Source organism: Lontra canadensis, unplaced genomic scaffold, assembly GCF_010015895.1.
Source record: "Lontra canadensis isolate GAN:19392208 unplaced genomic scaffold, GSC_riverotter_1.0 scaffold84, whole genome shotgun sequence".
NCBI classification, from domain to species: domain Eukaryota; kingdom Metazoa; phylum Chordata; class Mammalia; order Carnivora; family Mustelidae; genus Lontra; species Lontra canadensis.
The window spans coordinates 6793225-6807396 of NW_022631078.1; the positions used below are offsets into that span (position 1 = coordinate 6793225).

Sequence of the window (14172 nt, forward strand, 5' to 3'; positions counted from 1 at the left end):
TTCTACTACTGAAGGGAATTCACCAGACAGACCCCCGCAGCCGGCAGATGCTCTGTAAGTGCCTCACTCAGGAATGAGAGCCAACACCCCCCACTGAGAAGGGGAAGGACTGTCAGCTCTGGTCTTCCTGCATTTCCGCCTAGTCACTTGCCCCTCGCTGCAGGCTTTCCCTCTCCTGGAGAGACTGAAAGGTGAGCAAGATGGAGAGTGAGACTCCCAGGAACCCATCCCGCACCGTCCTGTTCCGGAAGACAAGGGCATCACACTTCCCAGCGCCAGCTGACCAAGTGGCCACAAAATCAGGCGCAAGCAGAACCACCTCCCGACTCTCCCAGGTGCAGAGTCTCCGTAGCAGGGGATCTCAACCCTGCTCAGTCCTAAAGCCAGCCAGGCAGAGGTGAAAGACCCCAGTAACCCACCATCCCATCCTTCCGCTCACGGCCACCCTCAAAGCTCCCTAAGACTAAGGACAAAACAAATACTTGGAAAGCAGGTTATTAAGTCATGCTACCAACACCACCCCCCGCCCCTGCACCACACCTGTGGGTTACCCTGCTAGGCGCTGGAGGCCACTGAGCACCTCGCCTGGGACCCGGCCCAGAGCCAGAACTCAAAAGGGCTGGTTCCCCTCCCACCTCCCAGTCTCACAGCGAAGACAGAGAAAGCCAACCAACTCCCATCCAGTGGGATAAGGGCAAGAACGGCCAAGCGCCTCACAAAGAAAGGGCCGTCAGGGAGCAGAGACAGGACTGATCCGTGCTGGAAGGCAGCGGACGAAGGGTTTTAAGAGAGAGAAGGAAGGTTACTGCAGGCAAAGGAAACGGGCTGAACAAAACCACAGCAGCAGGAAACGCCCTGCAAGCAGCTGAAATGGAGAGAGCATGAACAGCGAGGACAGATGCGGCTGCTTACAATTAAGTTGGGAAAGGCCTTAACAGCACCCTAAGGCATTTGGCTCTTCTTGTGGAGGCCAAGGGAGGCACAGAAAATGTAGTGGACATTTGCCACTTTTGTTGTTTGTCATCTGGCTGACCCTCCCCCCAGCACCCTGATATTCCTTGTGGAGAACCCCCACTGGGTGGTCTTGGTGGGAGGTCAGGCTTCCTGCCTGCCAGTCAGCCTGGATTCACGCAGACCCCCAACCAGGGGCATGGCTCTTGCCACGGAAAGCAGCGGGGTCCTCCCCCAGCAGCCCCTGGGCTCGCCTCATGAGCATCCCTTGGTTCTGGCCCGTTTTCCAAGCTTGGCTCTGTAGCTTTTCTGGTCAGTCCGTGTGCCACTGTCCTTCCAGTAAACTCTTCCATTCATGCTAGCCAGAGGCAGTTTCCCCTGATTATCACCAAGACTCCTGACTGATAGAGAGCACACGGACGCAGCAGAGGGAGGGACCCGATCAAAACCGCGTTTGAGAAAGATAACGAACAACAGTTATCAGGATGGTAGCCTGCCCACCCCACACACCCAAGCGCCTTTCGAAAGGGCTGTTCCCTGAGCCTGGAACGTGACTCCTCTCTCCCACCCCCTTAGCTGTAAGAGCCCAGCTTGCAAGGCGCCTCCACAAGAAACCTTCTCTGATCCCACCACTCCACTCCTTAGGTGCCCCTCCTGGATGCCACCCCAGACCTGTGGGTTCTCAGACACTTCGCCGTTTGAGAACCTCAGTCCTCTACTGTACTCTGGCCACCCTGAATCACATGTTCCCAGAACATGCCAAATTATTCCCAACTCTGCTCCAATTCTGTCAAAAATGAACACCCTGACACTTTTCCTTCCTAAAGTTCTATCACTCATCCTTCACATCTTGGCTCAAATGCTAAAGTCCCTGTGAAGATATTGCTAATTCCCTTCGCCAGTGCTCAAAAAAACCTTGGAGTTTGTCTCTCTGCCATGGCCTCTGCTGCATTTCACTTTGTAAATCCGGCTGTTTGGAGGTCAGCTCCCTGAAAGTGGGGACAGTTTCCTTCATATCCAACACCCCAAAGAGTCTAACACTGCTGTGAATATAGTGGATACTCATTCGTGCTGAACTGGTCTGAACAAGTTTAAAAAGTTTTTTGGTTTTTTGTTTTTTGTTTTTTTTTGACAGACAGAGATCACAAGTGGGCAGAGAGGCAGGCAGAGAGACAGGAAGGGAAGCAGGCTCCCTGCTGAGCAGAGAGCCCGATGCGGGGCAGGCAGAGAGACAGGAAGGGAAGCAGGCTCCCTGCTGAGCAGAGAGCCCGATGCGGGGCTCGATCCCAGGACCCTGGAATCGACCTGAGCTGAAAGCAGAGGCTTTAACCCACTGAGCCACCCAGGCGCCCCTGAAAAGTTGTTTCAAAATTTTTAAAGACTTCTGACCAGAGCAGGGTCTGCTAAGACAGGCTTCCTGAGTCAGGATACCTCCCACCTCATTCCCACAGGGAAGGAAAGAGTATGGGCACCCACGTAAGAAGGCCCAAATTCAACTCCCGACTCCCATCAGCATGGGAAACCTTGGGCAATTCAATTTATCTGTTTCAGTGTCTCACCTGCAAAATGGGAATAAAAAGCAAGCATCTACCTCACAGCACTGTCAGGAAGACAAATGTACCCAACGAACTTTTGTAAATTACAAGGCTTCACCATAAATTTCACACTTAGCCAGAAGCATGGTCTCCCCCTGTTGCTGTGGGAAGGTAAAGGCCCCAACCGAGCGAACAGCAGTTTAACAAGGCAGCTCTACATCTGGTTCGCAGACGGATTTTCACCACTGGTCCAAACCAGACTCTGAACCCAACAGACCAGTTCCACCCTCCAGATCCGGAAGCCAGATTATAAGGGACATTCTGACACATATTCTTTAGCAATTCCAAAGGGCCTAAGTGCTGCAGAAAGGGCTGTGCTTTTCCAGTTTCCAAGCCAGTCAATGGTTTAGGATTTGTTTCTAAACAGAGGTTCCTCAGGGAGCCTTACCTGGAGGCCCCAGTCTCTGGGATCCTGCTACTCTTTAAAAAATTCCACAATGCCCCCCCCAAATCCACAATGTCAACCAAGTTTAACCCTTGAATCCTGTGCTGCGAAAATGGAACATTTTACCCTGTACTCTGTGACTGCTCCTTGGTGTCCCGCCCACCACACCTACAAAAACCCTTTCAAAAGGAAGAAATAAACATTTCAAAACCGTATTACAAAAAAAGGCCCTTTGATCCTAAGAGTCAACTTGAGAAGTGAAGTTCCTCTTTCATTCTCAGATACAGTCAAAAGGGCATGTCAGTTCCTATCCTCTTCCTTTTATGTGCTTTTTTCACTTCTTGCAGCACCTGTGACGTAGACATCTCCAGTTCCTACCTTATAGCAGAAACTAAGGCTCAGAGAAGTGCTGCAGGACCCGGGGGAAGTCACTTGAAGTTCAAGTCCACAGCAGACCCCTCATGATAAACACATGTCCCTAAACCTGAGCAGAGGATCCAGGGTCTCTCTGGCCTTCGTCCACCACACCAGCTTGTGTTTGCAACCAGGAAGTTCACTGACATCAGACAGAGATGTAGCACAAGATACAGGAAAAGTAAACAGGTTTTGGAGTTAGACATGTCTGGAGTGAGGTCACCATTCTATCACTTAAAAATTGTGTAATCTGGGCCTCAGTTTCTTGTCTGTAGCACACCACAGAACTGGGAGGAAGGATTAAAAGCAAAACCACATTAGGAGGCAATGTAGGCAAAGGGCCAAACACACTTGCTTGTTTACCCCACCAGTGCTGTAACCAGACTCCGGCATAACACAGGTCCTGTAAAGATCTCAACTGCATGCCTGCCTAGCTAGACACAGTGACTGCAAAACCTGGTGAAGGACAGAAAAGTAAAGGCGATCGTGGGGACAGTCAATAACTAATAAAGAAAAAGATGAGTCACATTATCCTAAGAACACCAATGACTTTTAAAGTTCAAAGGAAGGTAATATGAGAACGGAGCTATTCAGAACAAAGGATACCCCCTAAAATGTCCACTGATTTTGGTGAAAAGTAGTCTTAAGAGAATTACAGCGAAAGCAAGCAACTTCCAGAACACCGTTTATAGTGATGGAAAGCCCCCAAAATGTTTTCTAAGAGGACACACTTAAATTTCAGGGCTCCATGGGCTGCCACCGTGAAGCTACATTAAAGAGAGCCCAGACAGAAGAGAGTCCCAGCGAAACAATGTAAAACAAGAAATCATCTTTCAAGTGCCTCAAGGTGGAAAGCTGAAAATAAGGAACTGCTCCACATTAAGGAGTATTTTTTAATAGGAGGCTCCATGCTAGGCATGGAGTCCAACACGGGGGCCCAAACCCAGAACCCTGAGATCAAGACCCAAGCTGAGACCAAGCGTCAGACGCTCAACAGACTGAGCCACCCAGGCACCCCAAGGAGCAATTTTAAAAGAAAAGAGAGCAAGCAAACCCGATGAAGGATCACTCCACGAAACCGAAAGTGGCAGAGTTCACAAGCATGAGGGTCCTGGACAAGCAAAGGGAACATCTGAGACCCAGGAGGTGATCATTCAGAAAGCTGGTCGCTACCCACAGACTGTCCAGTGGTCTAGTATACAGAAAAGTCAAGTGAGGCATGGCGAGGCTGGGACAAAGGGGTCTGCGTGTGTGTATTACCGGGAGTGGAGGGAGTGGCGGGAGCTTTGAAATGGCACATTTGGCAAAGGCAGGCAGAATAAAGGGACCAGAGTTCTAGACTCTGCCAGGACACTGAGGGGAATCAGGCCCTCTTCCACACACTGGTAGTGGTGTAAATTGGTATATCCACTGTGGACAGCAGCTTCCTTGGATTTCTTAAAACTGCAAACACATGGGCCAGAACAATGTTAGTTCCTGCCCCTTCCTTTTATACGTTTGATACCCTTGGGTTCTGTGGCATCCAATGTAGATATTCCCATCCCCACCTGGACCCAGCAATCCCACTTTCCATCATTTATCCCACACTTACACCTGCACATGTGTGAAATTATGAATTGATAAAGCTAGTTACTGGAGCACTGTTTTGGGTTTATTTTTTTATTATTATTTTTTTTAAGTAAGCCCCACACCCCACATGGAGCCCAACTCAGAGCCTGATCTCAAAACCCTCGGATCAAGACCCGTGAGATCAAGAGTTGAATGCTTAACCGATAGAGCCACCCAGGTGCCCCAGCATTGCTCTTAATAGCAGGACTGGAAAAAAACTCTCAAATGTCCATCAAAAAGGGATTGGATGAATGCGTTGCACGGCACCTGTGCCATGGAAAATCGCACAGCAGTGAAGACTGGAAAGATCCCCAACACACACAGTTAAGTGAAAAGGCAAAGGTGCAGAAGTACAGAGCTTGTCGCACGCTACCTATTTGTGCGGAAATTAAAAAGGCAGCAAATATTAAAATCCACATTTATCTCTTATATTTGCATTAAGGAAGTTCTGAAGAAGGTAAAAGAAACTACAAAATGAGTTACTTGCAAGGAAGTAGAGCTGGTGGGTGCTAAGCAGATGGGGGCAGGCCTGGGAGCGTGACTTTTCAGGGTCCCCTCTCACATTTTTGTATTTCGCCATGTGAACATACTGCCTTTTTGAAGAAATAACGATCTTTCCCAAGTAAGTGACAGTCAGCACAGTAATCACAGTAATGTTTAGTACTGGAGAGTTTCCAAACTGGAAGGGCCATGGAGGGTAGTGTGTAGGAGCTCTAACCCACCTAGTGATGTAAGGTCCTCGTTGGGAAACCGGCACCAACAGACTGACTCTGAAATAACTTGCTCCTCCTGCTCAGAACAATAGCGTTTATGTTGATGGAAAGATGCAAATGATCTAAATGTCCCATGGGAGGTGGATGTGCAAAGGCCTGCCTATTTGGGTGGATTACACTGGACTATATAGCTATCCCACATCAACTCTTTCAACACCTAGGAACCCATATGTGAAAATGTAACAATTTGTGCACACATTAATAAAGTTCAGCCAGAATCCAGAAGATACAAACAGTCTGATAGTCAGAAAGCCCTTTTTGAATCAAGTTGTTCAAGAACTTTTTAAATTATGAACTGGAGAAGAGAAAAGATCCAGTGGATATAGACACAAAAATCTATATTTTTAAATGCCAATACATGAGCTGAGTAGGAGAACGACAAAAAAGACTCTTCAATAACAGGTCCAAGGCCTGGGTGTGAATGCAGAACAGTGTTTGTCAAGGGCACAGCCGAAGAGATCCAGGGAGGAGAAACCCACGGAGACTGGTTCAGTGGTCTGAGCAATCCGAAAAAACTTTTATGTCCCAAGAAATGGACTAGATGAGATCAGGAGTTAAAATCAGGTAGAAAGCAAATAAGCTGTGATCAACAGTAGCTCTTTCAACCCAAACATGAGCAACAGTGATATATAGTCAAGTGTCAAAACAAAATGAATGTCCTGAAAAAGATCTGCACATGGGTAAAAAGCAGATCTGCACTTCACCTCACTGAGCAGCTTCCCCAACCATGACTCACTGGAGAAATGCACGTCAGTCGGTTTCCACCCCTCCAGGCACCTCAGCCTCCCAGGACTGCGTTGGCCACACCCTCCCCACGCACCAGCCTGGCTCAGCGGGTCGGCCACTCCAAACTCCCCATTGATGGGGACACCTGGCTGGGGGCCTGCGCTTGAAGGGCCAGCCTTCGTGAGACACACCTTTACAGAGCACCTGTTCTGTGCTAGGTAGTGTCCCGGTCTCTGCCAGAGATGGCACGGACTGCAGGGAGAGACAGCAGAGGACAAGGCGGTGCTACCCAAAGACTCAGGAATTGGAAGTTCCTCAGCAGGCTTGGAGTGAGGAGGAGGTCTGCATGAAGGCAGGTGTCTGACACAGTGAGCCCTCCAGAGCCCCCCAAGTAGGTACAGTGACTGACAGTTCAGTCACATCAGTGTATGTCACCAAGAAACTCAGAACACCAAGGATAAAGATCCTACAACCTTCCAGAAGGGAAAACAGGTGGCACAAAAGGATCAGGAAGCAAATGGTATCCAAGTTCTCAACTACCAGAGGCCAGACGACAATTAGGCAAGGCCTTCAAACTTCTGATATAAAACTAGGTGCAAGCTAAAATTCTAAACTCGCCCAAACTATCAAATTGGAGTGAGGTTAGAATAAAGATATTTTAAGACACACAAGGCCCCCTCACCGTAAATTTACCTCTAATGTACCCTTTCCCAGGAAGCTACCAGAGGATGAGCTCCATCAAAACTAGGGAGTAGGGGCACCTGGGTGGCTCACTTGTTGGGCGTCTGCCTTCGGCTCAGGTCATGATCCCAGGGTCCTGGGATCAGGCCCCACATCAGGCTCTCTGCTCAGTGGGAAGCCTGCTTCTTCCTCTCCCACTCCCTCTGCTTGTGTTCCCTCTCTCGCTCACTGTATCTCTCTCTGTCAAATAATAAATAAAATCTTAAAAAAAAAAACAACTAGGGAGTAAAAAAAACAACAACTAGGGAACAGGGGCTTCAATATCACCCCCCAGGGTAATGGCTAAAGTAATCCCATGGTAAGTGTGGGATGGTAGAGCTAGACAAACATCAGATGGGGCAAAAAAGAAGGAGGGCTTCAGAAGAGACAGTGACAAGGGGGATAAAAGCAACTAACACCCCACTGGGAGTTTCTGTTCCAAGAATTAGGGCTGAATTAACTGCCAGGACATGGAAAGTAAGCAAGTGAGTAACCAGTGCTATTATAAGCCCAGGGAAAAATACAAACCCAAGAGAAATTAAAACCTCCACCCAAACTAAAGCTTGCACACAAATGTTCCTAGCTGCTTCATCTGTAACAGCCGAAAAGTGGAAACAGCCCAGATGTCCATCAACTGACTGATAGATACATGAAACAGGATGTCTCCACACGAGGCAACACGGTGCTGCAACACAGATGAACCTCCCCATCAGGCCAAGTGAAGGAAGCCACACGTTGTAGGATTCCATTTGGGCGAAGTGTTCCGAACAGGGCAAACCCACAAAGACAGAAAGTAAATGAGCTCACTGGAAAGTTTCTTCGACCTCCTCCAAAGGAAACAGCTGTCTCTAATTGCCATCACCCACGCACTCCTGACTTCTTTCTGGCTTATCTAGACTTGGACCCCTTCATCTGACGGCTCTGTCAAATGTCGACCTTCTAATTGCCAAATCCCATGACTTCTTTTGTGAACTTGTCATCCCTGGTGTCCTCTGCACCACTACCCCCATCATCCACTAACCACTCCCTGAAAAGCTCTCCTTCCCTTAGTTTTTATTACACTTTCCTCACCTGACTGGACCTCCCAGTTCTACCTTCTCTCACCTCCAGCCTCAACTCCAGTGACTACTCCTCAATCTCTATCTCCAGTTTGACCTTCTCCTGAGTACTGGCCTCTGATCTCCTAGTGGATTTCCCAGCCACCAGCACCTCAATTTATGCCCAGTTAAGGCAAATGTTTATCATCTCCCCAAACTAGCTCTTCCTGCTGGCTTCTGAACTTGCCCAATGCCCCCAGGATGGAAGCTGGGATGGGATCTTAGAACTCCACCTCTGCTCTGCCTTCAGGATGAGGTCTTTGCTGAAGCCCCATCCTGTTATGTCCAACAACTTGCATAATGGCCACTTCCTATCCCAACCCCATCGCCCTCTTTATCATTTCGTACCCAGATGCCTGCAGCTCCCCCTAATTGGTCTCCCTGACTCCAATCTTCTTTGCCCATCACCACACTTAAATTTTCCTAAAATCCGTGTTTAACAGGTCATCACCCTACTCACTCAGCAATTCTCTCTCCACATTCCACAATACATATGCATCAGGTATGAAGACTGTCCGGTCTGGCTCCAACTCACCTTTCAGAACTTATCTTCTACCTTTTCCTTACACACACCATAGAGTCCAAGAACTCACCAGTAACCCTTTATCTCCAAGGCAGCTTGATCCTTCTCTGCCATGTGCTTGTCTTGCTGATGTTGCCACCCACCCTTCTGGGCCTCATGAGAAGGACACCTCCATCACTGTGCCTTTCCTGATCCCAGTGGAAAAATATCTCACCTTTTTGCGTTTCCAGAAGACCTGCTTTATCACAATACATGAGGCACTTTCTCATAACACAGCTATCTGCCATCAAAGAAAGTGCTCTAGATAATCTATCATCAGGGGCCTGGGACCTGGGACAACAGAGCATCCTGAAGTGCAACAAGGCCCTGGAGATCAAGTAACACAACAGATTTCTTTGTTGGCCCTACAGTATGTTTCTTTAAAAAACAAACAAAACCCACTTTAAGCCAACATTTAAAAATGTGGATACATCACATAAAAATCCCAACTTGGGCATCCCTTAAAAAAGAGAGAACAGATCTCTCCACCAAGAGGCCTCCCTTGCCTACCCCGTCTAAATTAGTCTGCCCTGGTTATTCTCTATAACACGGGTTTATTTACTTTTTTATTTATTTATCAAAGAGAGAGAGAGAGAGAGAGAGAGCGCGGCAGGCAGAGCAAGAAGCAGACTCCCTGCTGAGCAGGAAGCCTGATGCAGGACTCCATCCCAGGACTCTGGGATCATGACCTGAGCTGAAAGCAGACACTTAACCAACTGAGCCACCCAGGCGTCCCTATTTTTTTTTTTTTAAGATTTTATTTATTTACTTGACAGACACAGATCACAAGTAGGCAGGCAAAGAGAGAGGGGGAAGCACACTCCCCGCTGAGCAGAGAGTCCCATGTGGGGCTGGATCCTAGGACCCCAGGACCACGACCTGAGCTGAAGGCAGAGGCTTTAACCCACCGAGCCATGCAGGCGCCCCTATTTTATTTTCATGTGTCCTGCCAGAAGTGTTCATTTCAGTTATTTGCTCAGCTTGTTTCCTCCCTCAAGAATTTAAGTTCCCTGAGAGAGAAGAGATCGAGTATGTCTTGTTCCAAAGCGACCCTCGGCACTCTGTCCATCACAGGGGTACTGAGAAGCCACCGAAGAGACGTGCTGAATAAATGAATGCATGTGGCTTCCTTGGGCTCACATCCTTGAAGGGCCCTCATGGATTACAGCAAGAATGATGTTGCCCAGTGAAGCACTCTTGCCCTCCTGGACTTCCTGGAGATAGGCATGAGAGCTCCAGGTTGCAAATACCAACCCCCACCACCACCGCACACACAGAGTAAATGTATGTATTCATATCCAGTCTCTTCCCTATCTGACTGGCTCCTAGAAGCAACTGATCCAACCCAACCCCAGGGGATGTGTCTAATACAGCTTAGAATCCTCCCTAGCCCAAGGTCACTAAATTCATTCAGGCACTCCAAAAATACTTAGTTCTAAGTGCAAGAAACATAGCCGAAGGAAACAACGACCAGGCCCTCATGGAGCTGACATTCTGGGGAATGGATGTGTAAGAATACAGGGATATTTGTAGCTGTTTTAGATCACTGGCCTTCAGCCCACCCAACCCTTCTTGCGCTCCAAGACCCCAATGAAAGGCTACCTCCTTGGAGTCGTCTTCCTGGTGTGGCAGTCTTTACCAAGCTCCTTCAATGTTGACTTTCACTTACTGTAAGCCATTCTGTACTCAGCATTACAGTTTTACTGTTATTCATCTTAAGTTCCATGAGGCCATAAAATTCTCTTTCCTATCTTTCATGTTCCCTACAGCTCAGAGACCAGAGCTGGCACTTGAATGCTTGCTGACCATTATAAGACAGGGAGTCATTTTTTCCCCAATCTGGTATGGGGACCTGTGAATCCATTAAACCACTGTGGTCGTTTCCAGAATATATATTTTACTCAGAAATCTACAGGGGAAAGGCTAATACTTAACCACTAGGAAATTTAACACATTACAAATTAAGATAAACAGGAATCAGTTATGGAATGAGAAGGCAAAATGCACAGGACTTTCTTCATGGGAGCTTGCTGATGGGCAGCCTTAGTTAGATGTACTTCTTACTGGCTAGGTAACTTTGGGTAAGTTAATGAACTATGTTGAACCTCTGTTTCAGGATCTCAAAGGTGATGAGAGCAGTATAACAGACGTTATCTACCTGATGAAACTGTTGAGGATTGAGAACATTAATGTGTAGGAGTGCTTAACACGGTGCCTGCCACATAAATGCTCAAAACGTGTTAGCTACCCTTGTTGAGTTTCAAGAACCTCTCTTCTCCATTTGTTAACACATCTCTTTACCTAGGAGCACGTAGTGGAAAAATCTGTGGTTAGACCTGGTGCTTCAATTAAGGGTCTTCGCTCACTGCCAGGAAGACCAGAAACAGAAGTCAAGGACAAGCCAAGGGGTTAAATGTCACAGAAGCAAATCCTTTTCAATTAGATGCTGCCACTTATCTCTTCCCCTGGAAGAGAATCTTCTGCTGCCTCAGTGTCTTCATCTGTACAATAGGGACGGAGCCGCCATTTCTGCCTGCAAGACCGTAATGAAATTCTGGACATGACTGTACTTTATAAACTCAAGAGCACAATGCACTTGAGTTAGTGGTTAAGAGCATGGGTTCTGGGCAATCTAAGGTGAGTGACCTTAGACAAGCAAACATCTGGCCTCAGTCTCCCATGGGACTGTAGTGAGGAGTAAGTGAAACAGTACAAAGAGTCTGGGGACTAGAACATCAAAAGAGCCCAACTCCTGAGAGTTACTATTATGGTTATTAACCTGTTCATTGGACTCCTCACCCCGAAGGGTCAGGTAAAAAGCATGATACAGTGACACAAACACTAGCCCAGGAAATGGGCTCTGAAACCAGCTGGTTGACCTTGGGCAAGTAGCTGACCCTCTCCAAACTTTGGATTCCCATGGTCGTAAAAATGAGAACACTGCAAGGGAAAATCCCTGGGCTCCTACCAGCTCTTCCACTTCGCTGTAAAGGTCGCCTGAACAAAGGCTACACGCTCCCCAGCCTGTCCCCCGAAGGGCCACAACTCAAAATTCTCGCTCTTCAATTCCCTTTGCAGCGCGACAGCAGGAGCGCCCGGGTCTCCATCCCGGGGAGAAGCGCCCACACGCCGCCGCCACCGCTCGCTTCATCAGCAACTTGCTTCTGCAGCCGCTCCCTGCCCAAAGTTTCCCTGAGCGCCAGGAGACCTGGCCGCGGGTCAACGCTGGGAAGACCAGAGATGAGAGCACAGAACCTGGACACCCGGTTTCGGGGATCCACAGCCGCCCCCGCAGACGGGCGGGGAGTGACAGGTGCGATGCGGAGCTCAAGCGACGCGAGAGCGGGACCCCGGGCGGCGCGTGTAGGCGCGCGAGGGAGGCGGCGGCCGTCCGCTCTCCTCAGGCGGCTCCCTCTGGACACTTGCGACGCCCCCGCCTCCGCGCTCGGGCCCCACGACCCCCACTCTGCTTCCGGACACGCGGCGCCGCAGAACCGAGAGCCGGGCGGGGGCCCAAACCCGGAGCGCTCCAAAGGGATGGGTTCCGCCGGGCGGACCGCGCGTGCTGATTCTTCCCGCGCTAGCCAGGGCCGCGGGGGGTGGGCGCACGCGCACCCGCGCGCTGCCGTAACCCCTTCCTCCCCGCGCGCCCCCGCACTCCCCCCCACCCACCCACCACTCACCGTCGATGTCCCCCAGGGTCAGCTCGTCGCCCAGCTCCGTGAGCGTCTCCATGGTCTCCAGACCGCCCAGCTCTCCGCTCTCGTCCATCGCCCGGCTCGGCACGGAGGCCCCCCGAACCGTCCCGCTCAGGGAGATGCGGGGGCGGTGCCGCCGCCACCGCCCATGACACCCGACAGCCTCCTACCGGTACCGCCTCACCGGCCGGTGCCAGCCGCCGCCATGTTTGCGCCGCGCGGGAGGGGCGGGGCGGGATTCCCCCGCCCCAACCCGCGCCCCCTGCGGCCCCGCCCACAGGCCGCGCGCCCCCTTGTTTGTTGTCAATGGGACCAGGCTCTTCGTGGCCAATCGGCTCGCGAAGCGGCGCGTGGGGTGATGGCGCGTCATCGATCAGCAGCTTAGATTTGCATAGGGAGCCCCCACCCCTCGCGGTCTCCTAGCGAATGCGAAAAGAAGCCTCTGGGTCCTCGGCCCAACCTTCCTCCCCAGGCTTAAAGGCGCCGCTCACTTTTCCGTTGGGTCTGCCTCTACAAGCTCTTCCATCCACCGGCTGGGGGTTGAAGGGTTAACCCTCTCCGCCCCCGCTTGCGGGTCGCCCCCGGAGCGAGCTCTGAGCACATTACGTCATCTTCCCAGCTGCTCCCCCGCCCAGCCTGCCTGGGAGAGCGGGTAGAATCAAACCTGGCCCCCCAACACTGGGGCCCCGAGGGGTCTGGATCATTCAAGTCGCGTTCCTCGCAAGCCCCTTACAAAGGCGGAAATGGAGGCTCGGCGCGGGCCGGGGACTGCATTTTACAGCCTCCACGCCTTTGCACCTGTCGCAGCCACGCGCCAACTCCGGCGGCCCTTGTGGGGGTAGCTCAGAAACGCCTGCAGACGTTCAGCAGCAGTGCTAGTGCCCGGTACCACAGGCCCCCCAGGGTGTGACCCGGGCAGGAGCGTTTTCACGGTGCCGCAGAGATTCTGACGCGCAGCCCGCCCGCCCGCAGATTCCCGCTCCTTCAAGCACCTCCTTGCCCCATCTTGCAGCTGGTCGCGATGTAAACACATTTGCAAACTAACAGGAGTGCATCCTACGGAATAAAAAGTATGAGAACTCAAACAAGTGCGCAAATATTAAGTTCAAAGACGCTCATCACACAGTCCTCCCCGTAACTGGGACGAGCTGGGAAGCCTCATAAAGGAGGATGAACAGTACATCCACACAGTGGGATACTATGGCATCAGCCAAGATTGGGCACGTAAATGTCTCCCTATGGACAACTCTCACAGTATACTGTTAAAAAGGAAAAATAGGTTTCCTAAGAGATTGCTGGTGCTCTGGGGTCAAGAGGTGAGCACACAGACCCTGGGGGGCAAACACTCGGACCCACTCACGCAGTGTGACCTTGGGCTGCCTACTTAACTGCTCTAAGCCTCCGTTTTGAAATCTCTAAAATGCGGGGAAAATAGGGCCCTCTCAGTTTGGAAGATTAAATGAAATAAATCATTCGCACATTCGTTTCATAGTATTTATTGAACATTTCTGACAGGCAAAAAAGCAATTCCTGCCCTCCGGGAGCTTCCAGTAGTGACGAGAACAGACATTACACAAATGTGAAAAGCAGACAACAGTACAAGTAATCAAGGGAAAGTACTGGATGTGAGGCAACTAAGGAAG

The 14172-nt window shown here is 50.3% G+C and overlaps 1 protein-coding gene across 2 annotated transcripts in view; it reads right to left on the reverse strand.

The window, feature by feature from the left end:
* SREBF2 (sterol regulatory element binding transcription factor 2) overlaps window positions 1–12782 on the reverse strand; it is a 59751-nt gene extending 46969 nt beyond the window's left edge. The window contains exon 1 of one of the 2 annotated variants that reach the window (XM_032882872.1): window positions 12515–12782. In XM_032882872.1, coding sequence (XP_032738763.1) covers window positions 12515–12602 — 88 coding nt within the window. In that variant the 5' untranslated portion in view covers window positions 12603–12782. Of the gene's footprint in view, window positions 1–3415; window positions 3567–12514 lie in introns of those variants that run through there. The other variant, XM_032882871.1, reaches the window with a different exon arrangement.
* Between the last annotated feature and the right edge of the window lie 1390 nt (window positions 12783–14172).